At 26.2% G+C, this 27,994-nt stretch overlaps 1 protein-coding gene across 1 annotated transcript in view; it reads left to right on the top strand.

Annotated features, from left to right (window-relative positions):
- The window catches only part of Bma-unc-80 (F25C8.3 protein, putative), a gene marked incomplete at both ends in the record, with an annotated part of 33,840 nt that overhangs the window by 5,591 nt on the left and 255 nt on the right, over positions 1-27,994 (top strand). Inside the window, 58 exons of the mRNA XM_043077599.1 lie at positions 51-229; positions 535-691; positions 851-978; positions 1,146-1,373; positions 1,499-1,641; positions 1,862-1,987; positions 2,245-2,368; positions 2,605-2,804; positions 3,141-3,364; positions 3,745-3,941; positions 4,228-4,358; positions 4,469-4,576; positions 6,294-6,429; positions 7,018-7,180; positions 7,652-7,740; positions 8,263-8,380; positions 8,601-8,840; positions 8,963-9,120; positions 9,274-9,403; positions 9,574-9,677; positions 9,992-10,169; positions 10,435-10,533; positions 10,833-11,033; positions 12,682-12,787; positions 13,171-13,232; positions 13,936-14,150; positions 14,456-14,668; positions 14,976-15,143; positions 15,386-15,605; positions 15,786-15,967; positions 16,086-16,226; positions 16,439-16,649; positions 16,857-16,994; positions 17,240-17,340; positions 18,526-18,612; positions 18,846-18,998; positions 19,261-19,493; positions 19,866-20,034; positions 20,229-20,381; positions 20,645-20,824; positions 21,225-21,422; positions 21,540-21,647; positions 22,190-22,309; positions 22,525-22,685; positions 22,798-22,923; positions 23,398-23,611; positions 23,923-24,002; positions 24,157-24,376; positions 24,550-24,720; positions 24,803-24,926; positions 25,258-25,404; positions 25,565-25,687; positions 25,780-25,964; positions 26,063-26,234; positions 26,404-26,580; positions 26,804-26,899; positions 27,463-27,544; positions 27,893-27,975. Coding sequence (XP_042933533.1) covers positions 51-229; positions 535-691; positions 851-978; positions 1,146-1,373; positions 1,499-1,641; positions 1,862-1,987; positions 2,245-2,368; positions 2,605-2,804; positions 3,141-3,364; positions 3,745-3,941; positions 4,228-4,358; positions 4,469-4,576; positions 6,294-6,429; positions 7,018-7,180; positions 7,652-7,740; positions 8,263-8,380; positions 8,601-8,840; positions 8,963-9,120; positions 9,274-9,403; positions 9,574-9,677; positions 9,992-10,169; positions 10,435-10,533; positions 10,833-11,033; positions 12,682-12,787; positions 13,171-13,232; positions 13,936-14,150; positions 14,456-14,668; positions 14,976-15,143; positions 15,386-15,605; positions 15,786-15,967; positions 16,086-16,226; positions 16,439-16,649; positions 16,857-16,994; positions 17,240-17,340; positions 18,526-18,612; positions 18,846-18,998; positions 19,261-19,493; positions 19,866-20,034; positions 20,229-20,381; positions 20,645-20,824; positions 21,225-21,422; positions 21,540-21,647; positions 22,190-22,309; positions 22,525-22,685; positions 22,798-22,923; positions 23,398-23,611; positions 23,923-24,002; positions 24,157-24,376; positions 24,550-24,720; positions 24,803-24,926; positions 25,258-25,404; positions 25,565-25,687; positions 25,780-25,964; positions 26,063-26,234; positions 26,404-26,580; positions 26,804-26,899; positions 27,463-27,544; positions 27,893-27,975 — 8,880 coding nt within the window. The remainder of the gene's footprint in view (positions 1-50; positions 230-534; positions 692-850; positions 979-1,145; positions 1,374-1,498; positions 1,642-1,861; positions 1,988-2,244; positions 2,369-2,604; positions 2,805-3,140; positions 3,365-3,744; positions 3,942-4,227; positions 4,359-4,468; positions 4,577-6,293; positions 6,430-7,017; positions 7,181-7,651; positions 7,741-8,262; positions 8,381-8,600; positions 8,841-8,962; positions 9,121-9,273; positions 9,404-9,573; positions 9,678-9,991; positions 10,170-10,434; positions 10,534-10,832; positions 11,034-12,681; positions 12,788-13,170; positions 13,233-13,935; positions 14,151-14,455; positions 14,669-14,975; positions 15,144-15,385; positions 15,606-15,785; positions 15,968-16,085; positions 16,227-16,438; positions 16,650-16,856; positions 16,995-17,239; positions 17,341-18,525; positions 18,613-18,845; positions 18,999-19,260; positions 19,494-19,865; positions 20,035-20,228; positions 20,382-20,644; positions 20,825-21,224; positions 21,423-21,539; positions 21,648-22,189; positions 22,310-22,524; positions 22,686-22,797; positions 22,924-23,397; positions 23,612-23,922; positions 24,003-24,156; positions 24,377-24,549; positions 24,721-24,802; positions 24,927-25,257; positions 25,405-25,564; positions 25,688-25,779; positions 25,965-26,062; positions 26,235-26,403; positions 26,581-26,803; positions 26,900-27,462; positions 27,545-27,892; positions 27,976-27,994) is intronic.

The following is a 27,994-nucleotide window of genomic DNA, read 5'->3' as shown; positions in this document are numbered from 1 at the left end:
TTAGTATTAGATAATTCTAAATTTTTCCTATTTCTATTTTCTATTTTCAGGTTTATGCAAAGGAATGAAAGAACTTGATGATGCACTTAATTTTGTGGATGATAAATCACTTAGCAATGCAATGGATGATGCGGAAGTGTCTGCGGAAAAAGCACCATTAGTAGCATTGCAGGAAATATGTTCCGGTATTTCAGCGGATTTTGAAAACACTTCACATAATGCTTGTGAGGTGTGCTTAATTTCTCAGATTTTTTTTTTTTTTTCATATTTTAAATTAAAATAAAACAATGAAGTATTATCATTATTTAGAAATTTTGGAAGAAATTTTCGAATTCTTTTTTCTTTGTAATTTCTCAATAATAAATTTGTAATACTACAGAAATTATCATACAATTTCATTAATTTTTACATAGAAGCATTCTATCTTACATCACATAAGTAATTTCTTATTTAAATATTTTACAACATAAAATTCTTTTCTGTTATCAAAAAAAAAAAAACACTTTAATCAAACTTTAAAAAATTTCATTTTAGATTATTTGTGAAAGTTGTCGTTCAGTAGTATATCGCAATGGTTCAACAGTAAATGCATGCAAATGCAACCAACCACCGATCATTTCACGTTTAAAAATTATTCCGATTAGTTCAACAACTCATTCCGACATAACTTCTTTACCGGAATCCAGACAACGTACTGATATAACTACAACAACTCTCATTTTTTTTTTTTTTTCGTACTGTTTTTTAACGATTTAAGAAATTCAATTATTTTTAATTTTTTCCTTTTATGTTCTCTTTTCATTCAAACATTTCAAACTATCATATGCTAATGTAGAAGGAAAAATTGTAGAGGGAAAAAATTCAGTGCTAACCGATGAAACAAATATTAAAGTAGTAGAAGAAAATACTGAATCGATCAAAGTATTTGATCCATTAGAAAGTACTTCAGAAGAATGCGATACTATACAACAACAACAGGTAAAATGGAAACTTCAATCAATTTCTAAAATATAATAAAAAGCTAAACAATTTTATTATAGCAAAAGCAAGGAAGAGAGAGAGAGAGAGAGAGAGTAGATGAAGAGATTAGAATGAAATCATTTTTTATAAATTTATTAATAAATATGATTAATTTGCAATTGCAGTCATTTGTTGATCCACAAGAAGCAACATATATGGATGTAGCTGTCATTCGTTGTCTTCTAATTAAACATTGGGCTGAAGATGGTGTTTACTGGGCAATGAAATATTTGTTAAATCGCTTATTCGAAATTAAAATATATCGAAATTCACGAACTATAACGTATCGTTTACGTTCACGTGCTAATTCGATGTCAACAATTCCACATTTGAAACTATATGCTAGCAAAATGGTCTAAGTTATTTCAATTTTTAGCATTTCGTTTTCTAATTTTCACCCTTTTTATTTTGGAAAAATTAAAATATTCATAATTATTGTTATAATTGAATGAAAAAAAAAATTTTTTTTAAATTTCAGGATAATCGTAAAATTGTAAAAGAAATTCAATATCGTCCACCAGTTTGGGATGATTTACAGTTAGGAAATATTGCCAAAAAGCTGGAAAAATGCAAAAATGATAAGAGCAAACAAAAAATTTCATCTTTTTCACTTAGGAAAAAGTATGCTTTCTTTTTTTTTTTTTTTTTTTTTAAATATCTTAGAGGAATGAGCAAAATCAATCTAAGATCTAAAATTCATATCCCTAAATCTAGTTCATTCTTGAGAAAGTTGTCGTCATGCTGTCATTATTTTGCAACTTTTGAAAATACTCTCTGATTAGTGAAAAGAAATGTTTTTTAAATGAATCGAACTTTAAATGAAAATTAAAAATTTGATTAGAAGACGCCGTAGTTTGTCGTCTGATTCATTGCTGCAAACAATAGCTTTATCAAGACGAAGAGATATGATAATATCAAGGAATTTCTTCAGAAGTCGTAGTAATCGTTGTTATTTGGAAAGGAAAAGGTAAACAATCTTTTACACTTTTCATTACACATAATTTGATTTTAATTTAAATTTTTCTTGAAAATTTAAATTTAAAATGGAAATTCAAATTAAATATATTTTTTTAATTCCATAAGCAATACAAATTATGAAAAAAGAATAGTTTTAATTAAACAGGCAAAATAGCTCTCTCTCTCTCTCTCTCTTTCTTTTTTTCCCTTTTCAGTTCTCTGATTTAAACACCTTTCCTTAGTATTATCAACAATATTTGTTTACAGAAGTGATCCTTCAGCAACAAATTCATTTGATGGTCTTTCAATGCATGACACAAGAAGTGCTTCTGTTATTGGATTACCAAAACAAATTACCAATGAACTTAGCACTCCACAATTTTTTCCTGAAGTTTATAAAGTTTACCAATTAAAACTAAAAAAAAAAAAAAAAAAATAGAAAATAGTTTGTCATTCATTTAAAAATGCTTAAAATATACCAAAAAAGCTACAATAAATAATAATATATATTCGGATAATGCTTCACATTATTCTGTCATATTTGACTGAAAATAATAATTTAATTCATACCAATTGATTTTTTGAAATTATTTAAATTTCATTTTCTCATTATTCATTTTACTTTAGGCACTTGGAAGTACAAATTTTATCGAACAAAATGGACAAATTAGTTTCATAGTGTTGTTAAAAGCAATTTATTTTGCTATCGAACGACGTTCTTCTGCTCGAATTTATGAATTAGCATTAAATATTTGTGAAAGTTTATTGGAAATGCCTAAAACGGAGTTGCAATCATTTTTCAATGATTCTATCAGTATAGTACTAAGGTATTTCAGTTTTCTTTTTTCACATACTTTGGTGTAGTGAACAATAATTTATTCATGAACTTATCTTTTCTGGCATAGTCTTTAGTTAGAATGAACAATGTTCATAATTTTTTTTTTTTTTATTAATTAGATAATTAGATAACTGATTAAAAAATGTCCACTTTATACCTGCTTTGTTGAAAGGGCTATGTACGATGATCACAGAAATGAATTATTAATAAACCGGTGGCTTCGATTTCGTTTCCGACTATTAATTCCTGAATTTCAATTGTTGCTATTTGTGCTATTAAATATAATATATGAAATTCAACAAATAATGAATTGGAGTATTTTCAGAATTTATTTATGGTTAGGTTGTCCACACGGATGCAACGATGGCTTAAACTCACAGCATGGTGATTTCCTGAGAATTAAGGCACGAACTATTCTCGCAATCATTTCTCATATTAATCCGGAAATTTTTTGTAGTTTATTGATTAGCCATATTGAAGAATATAATGCACAAATGCTGATTGATACATTACATTCCGTAACAGGTTTCTGTAGATGTGGCATAGCTGGTGAGTATTTCTTGAAGTGTTGCATCAAAACTATTTAGATTATCCTGAATTCATTATTGTAAATAATTTATTTACATAAGTAATGTGTTCTACAATACAAGTAATTGACTTATGATGCTATGAATTTCCTGATTTAATCTTAACATAAAATAATTTCTCTCTTATACTCATTTTAATATTATTTGAAATTACTTAAATCCCTCATTTACCGACTTTATTGTGGAAGAATAATGCAAATTGTACATTTCTACATGTTTTTTAAAGTAAAAATTTGATTTTCAAGATTCATAAGACTACTGAAAATGAATTTTTGCCTATATTCTTTCTTGAAAATTAGTGTTGATTCCTGATTAGTTCCATTTTCAAGCATTTATTTACAGCCGGAATTCATCGTACACGAAGCGGTTCATCACCACGTCGTCGAAATGTTATACTAAATTCTTCCTTACCTTCATATGAAAATAATTTTAATGAAAGTTTGAAGGGAATTGAAGGAACAGTTATCAAAGTCATACTTAAACCAGTAGTATCAAAATTAATGAATGCAATGGATGAACTTTTACAACCCGAAAATATGGTTAGTTATTAAAGCTTTGCACTATGCAAATTACTTCCATAAGATTTCAATTTTTGTCATTTTTAAAAATTAAAATAATTTTATCCTTTTTTTTTTATTTTTAATTTCACATATTATTTTATGTTTGAATAAGGCAACATCTAATTTTTTTCTCTTTTTTTTACATATGATTGAAATATTTATAATTATTGCTATTTTTTTTTCCTAATAATAAATATTGTAAATATAATATTTAATACAGAATTAGAAAGAAATCCATCATACTAAGATTTCTAATAAATTTCAGAGTTTATATCAAGATGTACGACTATTTGTATCATTTATTCAAGAACAACATGGTAATTCATTTAGATGTGTAGGTTTGAGTGCTTTATTAGATGGACGACCACCGGAAAATCAAAGTCAATTTCTTGATGTGTATGTTCTACAATTCATTATTTAAAGTTTAAATTAAAATACAAATTTGTCATTAAAAGTATTATTAAATTAAATGTAAACAAAAAACAAACAATTCATTGTTTTTTTAGTGGTACGTCACAACTGTATTCTTCCCGTCGGACATCCTTACTGTGTCCACTCCCTGAAATCTTTCTATCCGAACGAAATGCAAAACTGTCAAACAACGATGACAACGAGTAAATTATTATTAGTATAATATTATGCTAAACTTCTTTAGTGTCCTTTCTATACGTTTCCTTTCCCACTCATAACATCCCATAATTAAATTAATTTCATTTCATTAACAGTTACTGTGGAGTAATTTTGAAATGATTTAATTCTGTTTAAATATGAATTAATTTGCTAAACTTAAAAAAATTATTTACCTGTATTTATTCTTATATAGTTTACTAACAGTTACAATTTTTGCTTCATCCACAAGAAATCGATTTACCTAAAATTATTCATTTATCCTATTACAATACATATGAAATGTATTGTCAAAGCTATGATAATTGAGAATAAACTAAGCAAAGAATTTTTTAATCAATTACAGTCATTTGTGATAACAAAAATGATATAATTTTAAATGATAATGATAAAATGATAATATTTTATGGTTTTCAGAAAATCCATTCTTAGTGAATTTTACTAAAATTTCATTCCAGATGATATTTGAATAAGATCATTTTAAATTGATCTGAAAATTGATCATCTCTGTCACAAATTCATTTGAATCAGATCATTTTAAATTGATCTGAAATCTGATCATCGCTGTCATAAATTTGATGCTTTAAATGATTTGTCAATTTCTCGAAACATTTATTATCTTCCATTTTTTTTTTTTTAAAAGAAGGACACTAATGAAGTATTATAGCATGTATTTCAATGTTGGTTAGTTTAGTCAATTGCACACTGCATGCATACACATACCCACGCATACATAAACTTTTTTTAAATTAATTAATAAATTTATACGCTTGCATATTCCATGCACCAAAAAATAAAATTTTAATTTTTTTTTTGTTTAGAAATTTTTTGCTTTATTTGAAAAAATAGCACCATTTAAATATTTTATAAACTTTCAACCATTGTTGATGTTAAAGAAATTGCTTGCTTTCTTTTTTTTTTTTTTTTTGTTTGTTTGTTGCTACTTCTTAGAAGAATGACATTTGACACATTTGAATTCTGTCACCAACTAGTGATGCTGTATGGACGGCTCCTCAGTAATCATAAAGCTTCCAATGAACAGCTTAACACTTTTGTTTATTTTATTTAATAATAGCACAAATAATATGTTAGATAACAATATTAGTGAATAATTTACTGCTGATAATTTAGATAAGCAATTTATGCAAATTAATAATAATGAAAATTAGTAATAATAGTGAAATGATAACTGACAAACATTTAATAAAAATCTAAATCCTAAATATTGAAGTCAGAAATGAAAAATGGATAAAATTTATGGGAAAAAAGAGTCATTTCATTAGTTAATTTAAAATAGACGAAAAATTTAATTGCATTAATCAAAATAATAGTGAAGTTACTAATAATTAAAAGTGAATTGCTTGTGAAAAATTAAATAATCAATTTTTTGTGTACGCAAACTATCTGAATTTATCAATTTCTATACAGAAAGTTAATAATTAATTAAAATAATTTATGATAATAATTTAAAGTGTTATTATAGCTAATAGTAATTGATGTTAACACAAGAAATCATAAAAATTTTTATTTGAATGAATTCTACATAATTTTAAATTTTATTGTTTTAAGCACAAAAATGCAAATATTCCAAAATATTTTATTATTATTATTTTTTATTTGATATATTACATATAGTTTTATGCATGAAATTTGCAAAATTTACACATTTCATTTGAATGTTTGTTTTTTTTTTTTTTTTTTCAGAATTGAATTAAAATCGGATAATAACAGCGAAGATGAAAGTATACGATCAAGCATTAGCGGTACAGCAGTGCCAACACCAATGCATACCCGTGAATCTGCTTCCTTGAGACGAGGCTTATTTAAAAAACGTGAAAAAGTATTTTCATTTTTTTTTTTTTTTTTATATTCAGCTATTCAAATTACAATTATCGATGGTAATTTGAATAATTACTAAAATATTATGAAAATGATGATTTTTGTTTTCATTCTATATTAAGCAAATGTTAACTTTCTAAAAAAAAAAGGGGTGGGGGAAGAAAAAAAATTGAATTAAAAATATTACCAAAAGTAATTTTGACATAGAATTTTAGGAATTGTAATTTCTTTTAAATCTTTTTTTCATTTTATGCTTTTTTTTTTATGACAGCAGTGATTTATTTTTTTGATTTTAATAATAGTTGTGGTTTATTTATTTATTGTTTTTAAAAATCTTTTCATTCTATCAACGTAATGAGATCAATGCTAGTGTTTACATAGCGTACGTGTACTTGGAGTACGTGTACAAGCAATATCTTTGACATACAATTTCATAGATGATTATGCATTTAGTTTCAATTTAAAAACGCTTCACTGATAGAGTTTATTAAATTAAAATTTAGATTTAAATTAGAAATATACATTCTTAAAATAGCAATTTCTCATCTAATATTATCCTTATAAAGGAAGGAATAATCGTTTATTTCAGTTGCAAATTTCAAATACTGATGAAAGTGATTTGGATTCTTCCTCACCTTCGACACCAAGAAATGTACAAGGAAGTGATGAAGTGACTATTGCAAGCTTATCTGCTTCACCTTTGTTACCTGTAAATGTTGTGAAGAAGCGAAGTGGTGGAAAACTTCATTTTGGTAAATGACAATTAGAGAAATTAATTGCTGCAAATTTCTACTTACTTTAAACATTTTAACTTTTGTTTGTTTGTTTTCTTAAATTGAGACATTGTAAGAATTAAAAAGAAAAGAAAATAGAAGCACAACCTTTGATTATTTTAATTGAATATATTATAACAATATGAGAACTAATATTTTTGCCTTCTATTTTATTTTTCTTTATTGATAATAATATGCTTTAAGTCAATTCCTATCATCACCAACAAATTGTTTTAAGTCATCAATTTTTATAATTTTTATGATTAATATACGATAATAGTTCTTTTTATTATTTCAAAAAATTCATATAATTGAGACTAGTACAATGATAAAGCATAAATTATGTATTCTATTTAGCTTTAAATTAATTTAAATACCAAAAGAAATATTGAAAAGTTATTTCTTTTGGAAACAGTTCGAGATATTTACATTTAATTATTATTCATTTAGCTCTGAACTTGTTAAAATCGTCAGTACGACCTGACAATAACGATGACAATGGTTCAGATGGTGAAATAAATGATGATGATAAAAGTCAGGTAAATGGATGTTTTAAAATTTATATTAAAATGATATTTTTTTTAATCCAAATTTTAAGCAAATGAGGTTTGTTATTCTATCAATTTCAACTTAATTTAAATTAATTTACTGACTAATTTTATTAAATTTAATTTTAACAAATTTTATATCGCAACAAATATATTTATTTTGAATGCTCATCATTGAACACCTTTACACTTAATTATCAAGTACCAGTCATTTTAGTGCTTTCTTGAAATCTCTTGATTATCCCTGCTTACTGATTATTTACCAGAAAAAAAAAGTTAATGCAATTTATCGTAAAAAAATTTATCGTTCTAAAATTGCTAAAAAAATAACATTCAAAATTAGCACATATTGAATTACAAATTGAAATTTACGGAAAATATTAAAGTCTAAAATGAAATGTGTTACTTCGTTATATGAAATGACATTTATGCTGTTTCTCTTTAGTTAACAATTTTCTTAAATTTCATATTTCGATTTTTTTTTTTTTTTTTTGGATAAGTATGAATGTTTAGAATGGAATTTCAATGCATGAGGAACGTCGTTCGAAAGGTTTAACAGTACAGAAGTTGTCTTCGTCGAAAATTCTCATAGCACATCAGAAATCTACCGAATCCATGGACGACAAGCAAGGTTTTCTAATTTTTGTTCAATAAATTAATTTGCAGTTTGAAATTAGAAATTTCAAATTGTAATCTGTATGAATTACGTATGAGATCTCATCCAATATATTACAAAAAAAAAAAAAAAAAAAACTTGAATGATTTTTTTCTTTTTTTAGATGAATAGTATTCTTCATTCTTGAACTTTCAAAAGAATGCATTTGTTGTTATTCGAATTTATTTAATTCCAGAACAATTACATCCCAGACAAACCTCTCTGACAAATTTAAATCTTCCATTACGTAAATTTGTCAATTTGCGTGGTATTCAAGAAGGTGTACGACGTTTTTCATTTTTTCTTGAAACTTGCCGTCCGGGAAGCTATCCGGATCCTCCACTTCTAGCTGCATTATTGGATTTGAAATCTCCTGTGCTAGCAAGAGCTTCACTTCTTCTCGAATGTGCTTTTTTTGTTCATCGATGTAATAAAGGTATGATATACTTATATATAGTTAATTAATGTGTTAATTGTTAACAATTTGAATAATTAAAAAAAAAATCCTTTCAAGTTTTAATTTCACTTCTTCTCGAATGTGCTTAGGACTTAATTTAGGAGATTGGCCTGAATGGATACGTTCAAATAATGCATCTCAATTAAGTGCTTTCGTTATTGGAAATACGTTTGGAAGCCGTGGTACGCCAAGCGCAACACGTCGAATGCATATGATGCAACGTGCTGCTGCTCGTTGTTTCTATGACTGGGGATGTCAGGTTTGATGAATTAAATGATATTCTCGAGTAAGCCAAATATATTTTTATTATTTCATTTAAAGATTTCTGTTGTAGAAATTTTTGACTAACTGTTTGCTTTAGTTTTTTTTTTTTAATCTTTACTATTTACCATTTTCAATGTTAATAATTTAGCTTGGTGAACGAATTTATAAGATTATGGAAACTAGTGGAGCAATGCTTAATAAAACTCCATCAAAAAATATTGATTTGAATCGACGTGAACTTGTCATACATGATAATTTAGAAGATTTCTTTGATGAAGGTTTTTTAATTTGTACTATTAAATTAAAAAAAGAAAAAATACAACAAAACTTTTTATTTTGAATTTCAGTGGTTGATAATCATTGAAAAAGGACTGCATGTGTTTATAAATAGGGTTATTTTAGAGAATTATTTAAAAAATTTTTTTAAAAAAAAGGTGGAAATTTTCAGGAATTGTAAATGATGAAAGCGGTGAGCGTTGCCCACCAGCTATTTTATTTCTAGCATGTCTTTTATTGAATGAAATTACCGCCTTCTTGAGAGAAACATTTCAGGTTCAAATATTTTAAAACTTTAAAAGTTTTCCTTCCTAATCATATAAATTATAATAATAACAACACTACAAAATTACCCCCCCCCCCCCCCCCCCAACCTTTTCTTAATACTATATTTAAATATTTTAAATTTTAATTTGATAAAATTTCTCTCACATAAATTAATTATCTAAAATAACAATTTTCTGCTTAAAAAAATTGAATTTTTGCAACATTCAATTATCACTATTGATTTCATATATTTTAACAATTTTAATTCACCTATAACTTTCACCTAATTTGGCATATTTTACTATTATTTTGCTAAATTTAAGACAATTCCTCGTTCTCGAAGTAACAAAGGAGCTAGTGCAGGTACGTTAAACTTTGATAAGTTAACGCCAAATCGACGTTGGTCTATTCTTTCCAACATGTTTAGCTCACAGCAACAACAACAACAGCAAAGAGCAAGCAGTATACAAAGTATTACGGACGTCAATTTAGCAATCCATCGTAATATATTTCATTTTTTTTAAAATTAAGTTTTAAAAAAATAAGATGTTCATGAATAGTTTAATTCTCAGTAAACTTTTGCATTCGTTGTATTTGCTTAATTTCATTTCTCTTTAAATTCATGCAAATTTAATGATTACTTAATTTTAGCATTGGCAAATATTAATAGCAAGAAGTAATAAAGTAATCAGTAAATTGATTTAAAATTATTAATGTAATAGGAAAATAATTGAATAACTATCTTAACTTATCTAATAAATTACAGAAAATGATCGACGAATTAGTTTATCTACAAATGAAGAAAATTCATCACGAAGTTCACATGAACATACCGAAGAAATTGTACAACAAAGTGATAAAAAAGGTTTGCACATTTATGGTAATCTATCAAATTTCCTTCAAAATAAATTATCGCTTATGCTAAAATTTGTTTGCTTGCATAAATTGAATTGCTTCTCAAGCTTTATTGTGAGCATTTCTTTGATCTATAATGGAATAAATGATACAAATGATTGATTATTGATCGATTGTCTTCATTTTAATAGGGAAAAAGAAAAACAATTGGATAGTTTGAATTGAATCGAATTAATTCATCTATTCATCATCAAATACAATGTATAAAAATTAAGCGCAAATTTTCGGTGTAAAAGTGACCCCCCACAGATGCTGATTCGAATGGTGACAGAATGACGTATTATACGAATGGTGAACGTCTTATTTCGCTAAGTGATCAACATCTTGCGTGTAAAAACAAAGCAAGCTATGAACGAAAAGTCGGGGAAAAGTGTTCACACGTGAAACGTTCCCATACATTAACTGTTCCAACACATTCAATGGTCATCACTACAATTATCTCGAAATCAGGTTTTGAAAAAAAAAAAAAAATCGAAATTGTCCTTCTCTTTCTTTTTCTTTCTTTCTCTCTCTCTCTCTCTCTGTAGAAGTAAATTTTCATGCTATCCTTTTGTTTTTCAATTTCAATTTTTAAATTTTTTCTAACTATTCATTCAGTTTTAATTCTAAAAACTAACAAAAGTACAAAATTGTATTAATGAGAAGAAATTAATATTAATGATTTAGCGAGATAATATCAAATGGTATTTCCTTCTTGTTAAAGTGTGACAAATGGCATTGTGATAGGGTAAATACTAAATTAAAATTGTTAATTTAAAGTTAATTAATTAGTTTTGTTAAGCAGTAGAATGGAAAAATAAGACTTTTGTGCTAAATTTATTTCTGCATGTATTAAAAGACTAGAAAATATTTCTTGAAAAAAAAAACATTATTAATCGTTCTTTTTTTAAAATCTAATTTCATATAAATAATACTAATTATTTTATAGGCAATTTATTGCTATCAGCAATTTAAATTAATTTAATTTAGTTTAAATATAGAAAAATCAAAAATAAAATTGATGGTACAAATGATTTTTCCTAAATTTGACATTTTATTTCATAATTATTTTTTTCGTTAGAAATTAAACAAACTAATTGCTAAACGTTTATTAAGTAAAAAAAAAAAAATGAAAATTTTTCATGCAGATTTAATGTGGAAAAAGGAAGCAAGAGAGGGAGAGAGAAGGAGTTTCATCAGTGAAGATTTTTTGAATTTCTTTAGTTTAATTTAAAAATTTAACAATAAATAAGCTGCTTGTTTGCTTGTATCTTTCCTACCTTAGTAATTCTATTAGAAAATCCTTCTGCTTGAATCTTTCCTACCTTAGTAATTCTATTAGAAAATCCTTCTGCTTGAATCTTTCCTACCTTAGTAATTCTATTAGAAAATCCTTCTGCTTGAATCTTTCCTACCTTAGTAATTCTATTAGAAAATCCTTCTGCTTGAATCTTTCCTACCTTAGTAATTCCATCGTGGAATTCTACTGCCCGATGCTATATTTTCTTGATACCTTTCTCAAAAAATTAAATTAAACATGAAGTGAAAAAAGAAAAAAAAAAAAAGACCAACGAAGAAAACAGGTGAAATTTCAATAATAATTTATACTATTTCTTAATCTGTTTATGTTGCTTTATTGTTTATTTGATTTGTGTTCAGTGAATTAATTCTGCTTGCATATTATATTAATATATTTTGTGTTTGTTTTTTTCTTTATATTTACTAATTTTTCCATCTTTTTCAGCTAACTGTTTAATGTCATAACTAATAGTTTTTTTTTTCTGTTTTACTTAATTATTTTTTTCTTTTGTTCGGTGAAAAAGAATATTATTTATAGTAAATTTAAAAAATTTTATTTATTTTAAACACGTGAAAAATATGCATTAATTCATTTTTTTTAACCGTTATTTTATTCAAACGATTGATTTGAATTTTTACTGCACGTACATGTACGTTTAAAATTAAAAAATTTTGATACATAATTGAAAGTAACTTTGAATCCTTTTTTACAATTTTTCCTATTCATTCATTTAATTGAAAAGTAACATTTAAAGACTTTTTAAATTTTTAGATCAGAAAATTTTCAGTGTTATTCTCTGTTATTCCATTTTTGTTTCAGCTCGACGATTAGCTCAAGGTCGTCAACGATTATTCAAGTATGGTTCATCATCTAATACATCATCACAACCATTTGAATTAAATGAGAAAACACATCGATCTACAAAGTACAATTTCAATTCATTCTTTTATCACAACGTACTATCAAAAAATTAATTTCATTACTAAATTATCAGTCTTTATCTAATTTTCAATCTCTCAAAATAACGACAACTTACTTAATAACATTAAACCGTTGCAGTATTAAAATATAAAAATTTACTTAAGAAGTTGAATAGCAAATAAATGTTTGGTGTCATTTATTGTTAAAGTAATTTAATTTACTGTTTTTGTAAAAGAAAAGTATTCATAATTAAATTAATCTATAAAATACAATTTCAATTTATCTATCTATAAAATACATTTTCATCGTTTAATTAGTCATCAGAATTATTATTTGTAACTTTGCTGTTTAGATTTTAAGATGCTTATAATATTATCGGTTTTGCAGAAATCTAAAATCGCCAAGAAATATTCAAACTGATGATGAAAAAGATGGGATCGGTGAAATGTGTATGTCTTTTATACTATTATTTACTTTTAATTGCTTCTTTAAATTGTCTTTTTAAATTCACAACAAAATGACAACAACATTTCACTTTATGTCTTTCACTTGGAATTTCAAAAACAAATCTCAGTTTAATTTTTAGATTAACTCAAAATTTTCAATCATCTTTCAGTTCATTTACATGCACTTATTTTCAAAGAACCATTAAAATCGTTCATTTTGTACAATCATTGTTTTTGCCACCGTTTAAAATTTAAAAAAAAAAAAAAAAAAATTCAACTTTTGCTATTCTTAAAACGACACTGTCCTTCATTTAAAGGAAATATGAAGTAGAAATAATTCAATAAATAAAGCCTAAAATTACAATAATGCATCTTCAGCTTTTCTAAGTTTTGAATGCGTTAAAATTATTACAATAATGTCTTAACATTCTTATCAATAAAACAATTTTTTTTTTTTAAATTAAATGCACGAGTTCTTACTGAGATCAAATTTAATCCAATTGTCACTTTTGACTTTTCGTTGCGATTTTAAGAAGTTTACAGGTAATAAACTTAAAGTTTTCCAGTATTTGAAATGGCAAACTTGAGAGGATGATAAATTAATCATTCATTTATTAAAATATTATTATTTGAATATAAAATTTTAAACGCCTACCAATTGATGATGAAAAATTTTAATTTAATTGATTTGATGTATTAACAGCAGTTGGAGGATGGATAGAAGGAACACGAGATGGAGTTAAACAATCGAATGAAGTTGTAGTATCACCAGAAAATGGATCAAAGATAAGTGTGATAACGCCGATACCGTCATCAACACAGGATAGCACATCACGACCTGCTGTATCATGCATTCAGCAATCACAAACAAATTTTGATGAAGACGAAGAATTGATGTTTAGAAATTTTCCTTGGTTAAAGGTTTAATTTTTCTTATTTGTAACTTGAAGCTAAAATTGCAGTAGAGTTAGATTTCAATTAAATTAAATCATTAGGTGAATAATAATTACGATAGTATCAATAGTGAGATCAAAATTTCTTTCTAATTTGTCCATGAACGTAAGATTTCATGGACAAAAAATTTCAATGTTATAATATGCGTGTATTTGACGTATAGTTACGTTAGTAGTTTATTACGTAACACATTTTGCAGTACATCAAATATTTGACATAATTTCATAGAAAATTCATAGAAAAAAATTTCATAGAATGATAATTGATTATAGACGGTAATTAAAATGGCAAATTCATTTAATTTGTCATGTACTCATGAACGTTTCTGTCATCCATGGTGTTTTGAAAGAGTTTATCGACAATGTTACCGTTTGACAGAAGCACTTCGGAAAGTGTACGGTGAAGATTTACCGCCCCTTGGACATCTTGATAAACGTAAAGCGATGACTGATGCATGGATCAATCGTCATGATAATGTGAAAAAAGTATGACGCATTTATTGTTAATTTTATTTGTTAAAATAAATTTATCTTTAAAAAAAAAAAAATATCTAATTAACCTAATAATAATTTATTTTCATATGGTAAAACATTAATTTAAAGCTAAACTTAATCTCATTATGGTATTATTTAATTAATTTGCTATAGACATAATTATTTATTCTATAAATTGCATAAATTTGGATTTATTTTGACAGCTACAGTATTGCTTTGACTATTATCATTATCATTATCATTAATGTAAACAAGACAAATCTTTCTCAACAAATCTATCCACTTTTTGACTTTATAGGCAACACAACGACTTTCCGGATTATTCGCAGCACGTCGAGAAAATGCTGCTGTCCGGCAAGGTGCAATGCTTGATAAGCCACCAATGGCATTACGAAGTTTACTTATTGAAAAACTTAATGAAATGGAAGAAAATCGAGAAGGACGTATGGGAAAAAATAATTCTCAAGTAATATTTCTTTCTTTCTTCTTTTTTCACAAGAATATTTTAATTGTAATTAATCTTAAATATTATGAATTATTTTCTTTTATTTTCTTCTTCCTCCTCCTCCTTCTCCTTTTCCCTTCATTTCTTTTCTACTTCTCCTTCCATTATCTTTCGATATAAAAATATTTATATAATTTATTTCGGTAAGTGTATGAATTAACATTTATATCCAATTGAATTGTATTAATGTTAAAATTTTGTAGGATTCAGATGATCTAATCGAAGCAAGCCAAGCTAACAAACATCAACAAACATCTCCTATGCTAACTTATATTGCCACACAAATGTTATGTATAGCTCATTCACCTTTTTCAACACTTCTTAAAAGTTGTCTTATATTACGTAATGAACATTATCGAGAAGTGATGGATATCTGTTGGCATTTATTAATACATCGTAATAAACATATTGTCACTTCAGCTGGTTCATTTTCATTTCTTTCTTACAATAATTAAATATCAAATATGAAATGTGAGCAAAAAATAATATTTTAGATTTTTCAAATAATGATTTTTTTAAATTTGAAGCTTAAATTTAAGAACTTAAAATATTAGTAGTTGGAATTTAAACAAAATTATTTGATTATCTATTTGATAATTTTAGCATCTCTTTTCATTGTATCATCAGTACGCAGTCCAGAAGGTACTGTTAACGTGATAAGGAATAGTTTGATAAATGATGATCCAAATATACGTACAGAAGGATTACGACGTTTTCATGCTTTATGGCGTAATCGTTTTCATGTTTGGTTGAAAATGGAAGATGGAGCACAGTTCGTCTTTAAAGTTAGTTAAAATTTAGAATTTCATTAATATTTTGAGCTTTCTACAATATCCCAGTAGTATGTTTGTCTCAAATTAATTTCTATTTTTGGAAACTTTTTGCTACATTATGATTTGTTAGGTTCCACCACCAGGTATTGACTTTACATTACCTTCTCCTCCTGTTGGCCAAAATCAATTAGCTGTTGTTGATCCACCATGGATGCCTCATACGAAGACTAAAGTTGAAGAATTATGTTTAAAAGAAGAGGAACAAGCAACGGTAGGTTATGTGAAATTATTCGTTTAAAATAATGCTTAAAAATAGTTGAAGTAACTCTTCTTCCTTTCATTTAATTATTAAAGAAATCTGAAATAATTATATTTTTTTTTTTTTTGTTAGCTTAATAAAAAGTAAAAGTTTTTTTTGGTAAATTTTTTTTCTTTTTTTAAAAATCAAATTTATAAACAAAGAAAAGAAGAAAAGCATTTGAGAGTCAAACGATAATGACAATGACACGAACACGTCGAAAACAAAAACAAGAAATGGTACGTCGAGCAGCGCATGAAGCAAATGAAAGAGAAAGTTCTTTACGTCAAAAATTTCCGTTTCGTGCTACAGCTATTGTACAGCAAGCAGCGTACGAGCCGGCATTGTTTCATCATCAGACGACGCAACAAGTTATGGCCGATAGTACCGGAGAAGGTTTACTCTTTTAATTTTATTTATTGCTTTATTTTACAGAAGTAAAACTTAAAAAAATTTTAATAATTTGAAAACTGAAAAAAGTCTGTCAATTAAACTATGCATATGTCTGACAATATTTCATTAATTTAATTTAATGTCACCACATTTATAAATACGTATTGCATCTGTTTTTATCAAAATCAAAATTTAAATGATGCATTTCAGAATGTGATATGCATCCAAGTTCATCAAGACAACAAATGCCAGTTGCGCAACCACTTTTTCCCTCATCGCTACTTTCGGTTGTACCGATGATCATCGAAATGTTAGATGATGTACAATTGGATAGTTCCGGAAAATCTGGTAATACTTTTCTTTTTATTATTATTATTTTTTGAGGAAGATTTAATTTATATTATTTTACAGTCTTACACGATAATTCATTTATGTGAAATTTCAAAAAAAGAAAAAAAAAAAAACATTATGAACAATTCTTGTGCAAATCAGAGAGTAAATAATAAGAAATTAGATTAACTAAGATTTAAAAAACTTATGTAATTTTTTTTTTTTCATTAATTTCTCTTCTTAAAATCTAGATGAAATTTCAGTAAGTGATACAGTAAGGAAGATTATTTGGTCTTGTATTGTGGAAGATCCAGCTTTGTTTTTGCGTCATTTTTTAGAAAAATTAACCAATCGTGAACGTCAGGTAAGCTTATTGCTTCATTTTAGCCTAAATAACAAAGCAAAAAAATAAATAAATGTAAATAACATTGTTTAAAAAATATCATTTATTTAAAAATAAACTAGATAATTCATTTTTGCTTAGTAATGATATTATTATCAAAAAAATAGAAAAAAAATAATGAAAAGAAATAATAAAGAAAATAAATTTTTGAGTAATATCCAACGAATATCATCGACCTATTAGTAGAAATAGAGAGAAAAATCTATTTCAATTTTGCTAGAGATTATGCTTTAGCTTGAGCTTATTGTTCTAGAAAAATTTTTATTGTCTAGGCAAATATATGACCTTTCTTTCTTGAAATATTTAGTCAGCAAATGTTGACTTTCATACGAATATTCACTGGATGAGAAATATTTCACGAGTTCATATTTGCTTGTTTGATTTTTATAAATTTTGACAAATTCTAAGATAATCTGTCAGAATATCGTCAATATTTAGATTTGAATATTTGAAAGTTTTTTTTTTTTCTTTTTACCTATTTTTGCACATTTTTTTAAGCGTAGTTTGCTTTACGTTAATTGTGCATGTTTGTATTTTGACGACAGTGTTGTACGCAAGAGAAATTAGTGTGATTGAAATTTATTAGTATCAGACATTTCATTTTAAAAGAAATGAAAATTGGAAAGATAAGGTAACAAATCAGATGTATTAAAATTTCTTTTTTTTTTTTTTTAAATTCATGAATTTATGATGACAAAAAAAAAGGAAATATCCGGGAAATGTCACTGACAAACTTCATCAAAACATTTCGTTACAATTTAACTATGTGAAAAATTTAACTTAAACAAGTTTGAGGGAAGTTGAAAATTTTTTATACGTACGTGAAGCATTAATAAAAGGTGCCTAGCAATGAATATTCCAATCACTCACACACATATATATTTACACATTGATAACAATAAAAAATTTTTGAACAAATATTTCATGCAAAAGAAAATTAAATAATTTCATTTTAACATTTTATTCATAAAATATGCTTACAAAAAAAAAAAAGTAGTGAAAGAATTTGGTTGAATTTTCATTTTATTGTAAAATTTAAATTGATACTTTTTTTTTAATTGGAGAAATGCATGTCGTATTTTTTTTCCTGTATACATTGATACCAGTAAGTGATAATGACAAACAATGCGACGAATCACTTTTTAGGAACATTTAATATCACTTTTACGAAAATTAATATTACGTTTTCAACCACTGCCATGTCAAACTGCTTATACCTTAATGAATTATTTCGTAAGTTATTGTTTTTTTTTTTTTTTTTTTTCAGTTTATGTACAAATATATTAATTTAAAATTTGAAACAATAATTCGGTTTTAATCTAATTTAAAAAATTTTCTGTTTTTTTAATATGAGAGGTATTATTTGAAATATAGCTGTCAAATAATTACAATTCAAAGAATCAAAATTTTCTTTAGTTATTTCTATTCTATTTATTTATTTGAAAAATAAACAAATATTTTTACAGTTCGGTTTTGTGATGCATTATGTGCGAAGCCCTTGCGATGGTAGTGATCGAGCAATTGCAATGGCATTAAGCATAATATGGCTTATTATTCCAAATGTTCATGGATTATATTTTAAAGATTTAAAGCAAACATTAAAGAAGGAACAATGTGATGTAAGTAATACTTAATCTATTTGATAAGTTCAAGTTGAAGCATTTCATGTTAACATTAATTCACTTAGTGAATCAAAGCTAATAAAATTATTAATTCATTTAGGATAAGCACTTATTTCTGAATGCTATCCTAATTTGCTATGGAAATAATAAATTTGATAGAACGATAAAATTGACAAGAAAGTTATTAACTACGAATGATATACATTAGACCAATGTTTTTTTTTTTTTTACCTTTAAAAAAAAATTTGTTCATTTTCAGCAAGCATTAATGATAACGGCAAACGTTCCATCGGCAAAAAAAATTATTATTCATGGACCTGATAGCGGTTCCGGTGGAATTCCATCACAATTTCCGATTCATGAAGAGACGCAATTTCAACAATTACTTAAGGATAGCATCGAATTTTTTAATATTCCCGAAAACGATAGTCAATATTATTTTCTTATTGATGCTAAAACAAATCTAGTTCATAATCCTTCATCATACGTTCGGTAAGTATTTCATGATTTCTTTGATTTTTTTCTGTTTTATAAAATTATAATCCGGTTTATCGATTTGGTATATATGCATTTTCAGGAACCTAAATAATATTCTCATCACAATGCTAGCAATGCATATGCAATTTTGTAAAATTTAATTTTTAGTGAATAGCAGAATAAATTCAGTTCCGTAAATGCCAATTCCGAAACACTCTTACGAGAGAGAGAGAGAGAGAGAGAGAGACAAAGATTAAATGAAAATATCAACAGGAAATGATCAAAAGATAAAATAATAAAAGAGAAAATGAAATATTCATTTATGATTTTGAAATATTAATGCTACATTAAATAGTTTATATTAGACTAATTTTAATTTTCCTTTAGAGATTTTTACTTTTTTCATCGTTCGTTGTATCCGCAATTGACGTTGGTTAAGTTAAATCCTGACGAAGCGCATTTTCGAATGCGTCAAATAGCATTTACGTATAAGCTTATAGAAATGGGAAAAGTATTACTAACGCATAATGCTCTTGCTCATAGTCCTGAAAATGTTGTAAGTTAATAAATTTTATTCCATTCTTCTCCTAATTTCTTCTTTTCTTTTTTTAAATGAATTTTTATTTATAAAATTTAAAGTTTTGTTAAATTTTTTTTTTAATTTTCAAAAAATTCTGAAAAGTTTTATTTTGATAAATTCCATTTAGAAAAAGAAAAAAGAAAAAATTAATTAAAGTATAATTTTTTCAGATACCACAGCGAATATTTTTCTTGCACGATGAATTTACCCATTTACCATCATTTCCACGAAAAAGTTTGGAGACATGCTTTGGCATGTATAATGGCCCATTAGGCCGTGAATTATATTCCATCGATAGCACACATAAATTTGTTTGGGCTTTGGTAAATTTTTAACACTTTGCTTTTATGCCTTAAAAATTTTTCACACCTTTGAAGAAAGCTTTGGAACAATGGCTTTTGTTGTATAAAAGACAAAATGTTAAAAAATGTTTTAAAATTTGAGAAATTTCATAACATTATATAAATGAAAAAGATGAATATTTTCCTAATTACAAATTTTCATTTTATCTTATATTTCACTATTAGAATTTAAAAGTTTCAAATTTTAGATTTCAAAAATTTTTAAAAATGAATTTAACTTTAAGCTAATGTCTGATATGTTCGCAAAAATGGAAAATGCTTTCATGTTCGGTGATTTACATTTATTTATCAATGTTATTAATGGTGTCACCTTATTACATTGTGAAAATGTAACAATTTTACGCCGTTGTATGGCAACATATCTATCCATGGCTATACATTTTAATACTCTCTTTACTAATCAGGTAAATTCTTTAAAAATTTAAAAACCAAATTTTTTTTTTCCTTCAAAAGTAATGTTAATTCATATTTATGATTATTAACTTTCTATCTTTTTTTTTTTTTCGCGAAACTTTCAACTTATATAATATGCGATAGTTTGTTGTAAAATTTAAATTAAGAGTTTTCACATACAAAAATTTTCAAAAAAGAAAGAGATAGAAAGAGAGAGTTAAATAATGATTAAGCAAATTTTCGTTTGTAATAATATTGTTGCATTCTTATTTCTTTTAATGAAATGAAGTGAAATGAAAAATTGATAAAATTGTTGTAAAGTTTATCTTATCTGTCATTCATTTGAGAATTAAATTTTCTACACAAATAATTGCAATATTGAAATTATGAATGCTTATTTCCTTCTTTCAGGGTTTTTTCCTGATAATGCCAACAATACTACTTTGTTACAGTCAACGACAAACTAATCCATTACTTTGTCGTACTATTGAATATGTTTGCAAACAATTTTATATCCTTCATCGAAAACCTTTTTTATTACAAATGGCTGGTTCAGTGGCAAATATTCTTGATATTAATGATGATAATTTTGAAGTAAATCCAATGAAGGTATTCGTATTATTTATTTCATTCTGATATTTTAACTCTGTTCATTAATCGATATGAAGAATGAATTTGTCGAATATTTGTTTTCTTTTTTGAAATTCATTTAATAATTTATTACAGGTGAAACCGAAATATTGGTTTAATTTATTGCATAGTATGGAAGATATGAATAATATGGATGATCCAATTGATCTATTAGATTTAATTAATGAAACAAAACCATTAAAAGTTTGTTGATAGTTGAATTTTTTACTCTTAAACTCAAAAATAAAATTTCATTTTTCTTGCTTTACTAAATAATATTTAGAGGATAGTATTTTTAGAATAAAATACATTATCATCCACTTATATAATGCGTATTTCATTACTTTCTTTTGTATCAAAGAAATTTCGGTTTGAAAATTTTATAAAACTATAGCACAGCTTAACTTTTGATTAATAATGCATCAAAATCTGCTTCTCATTCAATTACACTAGAAATTATAGGCACAATTTTTTTTTTTTTTTTTAGAAGAAGTAAAAAAAACTATTCGTTTATTTCAAATTTTTTAGTGTAGAATAATCAAACAACACAATTCAAATGAAATAACTACTTGCAATAAAATTATTATGAATCTATATTTTGATAAAGGAAATGATCTTTTTGACATGTTTTTGTGATATTTATGATTATTCTTATGATTCATCAAATGATATCACAATATTTTGATAATTTCAGTCAAAGTAAAGAAGGAAAAATATTTTACTTAATGATATTTAACTAATTCTAGGCGTTAGATTTGTGTTATCGTGATGATCCTAATACGTTTAGCTTACTAACAGATGCTTTAGCAAGCGCTGTAACGGTATGTGCTTTTGCGCCTGAATCACGACGTTGTTATCAGATGTTGGTAATGTTTTACTTTCACATTTCTACTTTTTTTAAAAATTATTTCAATTTCTTATCATATATTACTTTATAATAAGATAATAAAAATGGAAAATATGGTGAAATTTCTTGTTTAATTATTTACAAATATACAAAAAGTTTATTAACAAATAACTTCTTACCTAAAATTCATATCTTAATGAAATTATGCTAATTTATTATTGTTAATTGTTTTAGTTAGTAATGCAAGCAACGATACCATACTTCTTGGAACAAATTGAAAAGGATACGATAGAAGAGGAAAACAGTATGGTTGCTGTCAAACATGAAATATCTATCTATACGACATTATGTATTGAAATGAAAGCATTAGTGAATTGTTGTGATATTCTTGCCAGGTTTATTTTGTTAATTTAATTGTAGGAGGAATAATACAGATTTATTTATAATAGAAATTAATATTCTTGTTTTTAATAATTTTTGATAAACATTCATTGATTAATAATTTAGAGGACCAACGCGAACGTTTGATATTGTTAATAGTGTCAGCGATCGTGGAAAATCCTTCATTGCAGATTCACCTCAATTCTTTGATCCACCAACTTTAATCGAAGATGAAACGAAAATGCATTATTCGTAAGCTTTTTTCCTTTTTCAAAATTTGTCGTTGTTCTGATTGAACAATTAAAAATAATCGAAATGAATTTCTTTACATAGGCGACTGGGTATTTATTCATTAAATAACTGAAATAAATGTAATTCAAGTATACACCATCTCCAAAGTATCAACCATTTCCTGGTGATGGAATAATGATATAGACATTCGAATTAAAAATTGAGTTAAGTAAAACATGATGACTAAAATGTTAAATTTTGATTCAAAAGAAAGATATTTTGACTATTTCACATCAAGATAAAAAGCCTACTGCAGCAGAATTCTTTAGGTAATCACAAGTTTTCAGTGAAAAAAAGAAAAATTTCTACCATAATTTTAGTAAAGTAAATTTCAGGTCAAAATTATTAATTCATACAAAAAAAAAAAAAAAAAAAAAAAAAAAGAAGATTCCTATATTTTAATTAATTGGGAAAATGGAAAGACTAATATTGTAGAAGTCTGAAGGATAAAAAGAATGTTGTTGGATCAGATGCTTTGGATAATACTGAGGGACAACGTGAAGTATTTCGTCGTCCACGTGATGCTCTTCTCGTGCTAGCAGCTACATTTATCGAGAAAGCAAAACCACGGCTAAAGGAACTTACTAAATTAGCATCAAATATTGAACATATCAAAATCCCGGAATTATTCGATCATAAATGCTATGTGGTGGGTTAATTAAGATGCAAAATTTTCAAGAACAATTCATAAATGTTAAAGTTTTATTAAATCAATCATCATATATACCGACAATTTTATAAATTCCACTGAAAAATATGTCTTCGACTCTTAGTAACGTTGAAAATTAATGAGCACTTAATTAGATCTGTAAAAAAAAGACATAATGTGTTTTTTGTAGATATAGAAACATTTACTTAATTCAAAGATATTTATTTGTTTTATCATAATTTGTCATTATTTTTGGAGTTAAAAGATCTGTCGAAAATAAAATGCATTACAAATTTGACTTTTTTTTTCAGAAACTGAATGAAATTGCTCTTGCATTATTGAAAATTGCGCCTTACGATTTAAGCACAATAGCTTGCCTTGGATTGCAAAAGTAATTTTATTCATTTATATCAATCTCTTTTGTATCGCATGTCTTTCTGTTTTTTTTCTCGAAATATTTTTATAATTTTTGCACTAAGCTTAAAATTCATTAAATTCATTTTATGAATTTTGTTTTCGAAATAGCAATTTTAAAATTTTAACAGATACTTCTCTGTGATTCTATTAATAACTGATTGGTCGGTGGAAAGTAATCGACCAACTTTAAATTTTGTTTTGCGACGTTTGGATAAGACAATTCAAAAGATTGGCAAAAAATTTGTCTTTCGACGGCGAACAAACTGGACTGCATTAACAAATTGGCTTAATGGTTTACACCAAACGCTTGTTGCTTATCCTTATATTGCTCATTCACATCCATTAAAAGTATCCTATTACTTAAATATTTTAATTAAATTAAAAAAAATTCTTTTGCTACTTGATAAGTAAAACTTTAATATCGCACTTTTTTAAATGTATAAGAAAAGAAAAAAAAAAACAAATAAACGAATAATTAATCATTTGATTGTTAATTTATTATATTCGTTTTTCATTTTCAGTCCATAACATTGATGTGTTTACGAATAATGATCGGTGATCCATTAAATGATGATCTTTTCACTCAATCCAATGCTGTTTTCTCGACTGTATTGCATGGTACTTCTCCTCCACAACCATATTGTAATGCAGTTCTTAAACTTGCTTCTTTTTTAATGCAAGCACTTGGTCAGGTACAAAATTTGCATAATAAATTTTTCAACTTTTAATTTTCTTTTTTAAAATTATAATTATAGTAAATTACAGTTTATTTAGGCAACATTTTCATTGGAATATTTATGTAGTAGTGAAGGAATTGGACCAATAGCTGAACGATTAGAAGTTGTATTGTGTCATGTTTTAATTCCATTATTTCTTCAAGCTGCAGTTGCTAAAAATGGTTTCATTTCAGTTATTACTTTAATTTCGGATTGTAATTTATTACATTTTTAAAGTAGAATTTGTATTTAAAATGTTTAGTCATTCGATTACATCATGAAAAATGCTATCATTCATACAAAATAGATGGAAATAAATTGAGAGGAGTAAATTTATATGTATTTCTTTTCTACAACAGTAATACTTTATGGCAGTAATTATACATTATACACCAATAAATAGATGCAACTATTACATATTTAATTAACTGACTAATAAGATCATTTATATGTGATTATAAGTAATTTTTACTTTCTATTTATTTTAAGCTTTTTCGATTACTTTTATTGCAGATAAACCACAATTTCAAACGAAAGACTTAATATTTTGCTTAAATTTAATGCAAAATGCTATTAATCCTCCATTGGCACGACAAAGTGTCGCACCAATAATGAGTTCAAATTTAGCATCCACTTTAATACGAGGAACCAATGCGCATGGTAAAATGTTTCTTTTTTTTTTTTTTTTTCCTTTTTTATAAATATAATATTTCACAAAAAATTCAAATTGAAAACTTTTCAATTTTCTATTTTAACAATTGGGATTTCTCGAGTAACTGAAGATTCTACATTGAAAAGTTTTTTTTTTTTTTTCTTCTAGGCTCAACAATTATTGATGTTTCTGGACGACAGGGTTCAGTATCCGTAACAGAACGTGGACATTCTGCTACTGTAACAACGCATCGTATTATTCGTGAAACAGTTTGTCAAGCTATATTTTTGGGTATATTTTTCCTGCAATTAAAATAAAAAAGAATGAAATGTACCAATCATCTTTTCTTGATTTTTCAAATTAAATTTATTTTTTTTCTTTAGCTCTCAAAGTGATGATAATAGCATTCGAGAAGCAGTTAACATTACTTTGGCCACGGATGTTTAAAGTAATCCGTGAATTGCTTGGCAAAAAAATTGGTGGCACTGCATTATATTCATTTATTGATTTTATGATCGATATCAACTTGCCAATATCACTAATCATTCTACCATTCCTGCAAAGCAAAGTACTTTAATTGTTTCATTAAAGTAATTAAGAGAACATTAAATGTCTTAGCAAATTTCAATTATGTTGTTAATTTATTTTATTGGCGCATAATTATAGATGGCACAGAAAGTTTTAACTGAACAGGAAGCAGCATGGCAAGCAGAATTTAAAGAACGCATGCAACTATTAGGTGCATCTGGGAATAAAATTCGTGGATATGGTTCCTTGCTAGCGGAATTGTCACAAGAGTTACAGATAATGAAGGAAGATTTCTCGATAAGAGCTTTTGGTATGCTTTCATAAGCTTTATTTTACTCCTATCGTTTGGTTAATTAATTTCTGTCAGTACTTTCCAATAATTCGATATTTCATTTCATCTAATGTTTAATTCTCACACTCATTCATTCATGCTATCCATGAAATAACTTTGTCTCAATCATTTAAAATATTTCTATTAGAAATTGCTCGATCTCATACACCAACAATTACGGAACTTCATAGTGATTCGGGTAGTTCACAAAGTACCGTTGGACATCGTCATTCAAATACAAGATCAAATGCTAATGAACCAAGACGCTTATCAACAACAACAATTACAAAATTACATCGAATTGCTTCTTCAGTACATCGTAAAGGTTTTCCTCATATATATTGCTTCATAATTCCTATGAAGCAGCTTCTTTTTCTTTTTTTTCTATTTGAAAATTACGATAATTGAATTTTGAGAATGATAATATAAGTGTTATGCGAGTTTTTTAAAATATTATTTTTATTCAGTTTTTAACCTTTATTGTTGCTCTAGCAAAGTGCACAATAAGTCATCTGGGAATCAATGTAACTGAGGAAAGGAATTTCTAGAAGCAGTACCTGAAAGAACCATCGTTGAAGGTACGGAAGAGGACAATTTACATGTGACATCTTCATCTACACCTGCAGCAAAAAGTTATTCAACTGGTTAGCATATTATTTAATTAGCAACCCTTTAATTAATGCACATGTTTGTGAAGTAATACCAAAGAAAGGATATCCATATGAATTGTTTTTATAAAATGAATGCAAAAATTCAAAATAAATTAGCTATCAGCATGAGAAAGAAAGGCTAGTGTAAATAGTATCAATATGTAAGCAATTAAATCTTAGTATCATTCATGCTAATCGTATAAAATCATAAATAACCTAAATTTGAATCAAACAATTTGTTAAATAAAGAATAGAAAATGAATTTCAAACAACTTTAACTGCTGTTTATTTTCATTTTTTATACCAAATTAACTCATCTGACATGCTATTTGTAGCTTCGAACTGGTCAAAAAGTTTTTAGGCGAAAAACTTATGGTAAAAGATAAAAGGGGTATATTTGATAATTTTTTTTATCAATATACTTTTGTAGTTCCTTTCATTATTATTGTTCTCATCATTTGAATTTATTCCGCCAAATTCTTTTTGTTTTAAAAGGAAAAGTAAGTGTTGTTGGTAGAGCTAAATAACCTTACTAATATCTAATCCTTGTTTTTCAGGTTCTCAAAAACGTACAGTTGTTGAATTGCATGATTTGCCGCTATTTTCGAAATATCGTAAATCGCCAAATATCGAGAAAAGGTAAATCGTGCAGTAATGATTAAATGTTTAGCTAGTCCACTTAAATTTAAATTTTTTATAAACATATTGAAAAAAAAATTTATATATGTCGAAAAAAGATTTTTCATATATACTAAATATTGAGAAAAAAACCTTAAACTGTATCGATATATATATATAAATTATTAAGAATTTAAGAATGGCTACTTCTCAAAGTAAAAAATGGAAGTTAAAATTTGAAGAGATATTATGTTATTACTTCAAAGTTTTTGATAAATTTCGCCTGCTAATCGACAGCTAGTAAACAGGTGCTTCGGTGATAACTTGAGGAAATAAATCGTTGCTTAAAAAATCGCAAAAATTTTGTAGGCAATCAAAATTGGAAACTCTTGTGCTTCCACTAAAGTTGGAAGAACCACTTAATACGCCTTCAGAATCAGAGAAACCAAAAGGTAATCAATCGATTACTTA

This window comes from Brugia malayi (assembly GCF_000002995.4).
Source record: "Brugia malayi strain FR3 genome assembly, contig: Bm_v4_Chr1_scaffold_001, whole genome shotgun sequence".
In the NCBI taxonomy this organism is placed as follows: Eukaryota; Metazoa; Nematoda; class Chromadorea; order Rhabditida; family Onchocercidae; genus Brugia; species Brugia malayi.
The sequence above is the reverse complement of the archived record's forward strand: the minus strand, read 5'-3'. Positions and strand labels throughout refer to the sequence as shown.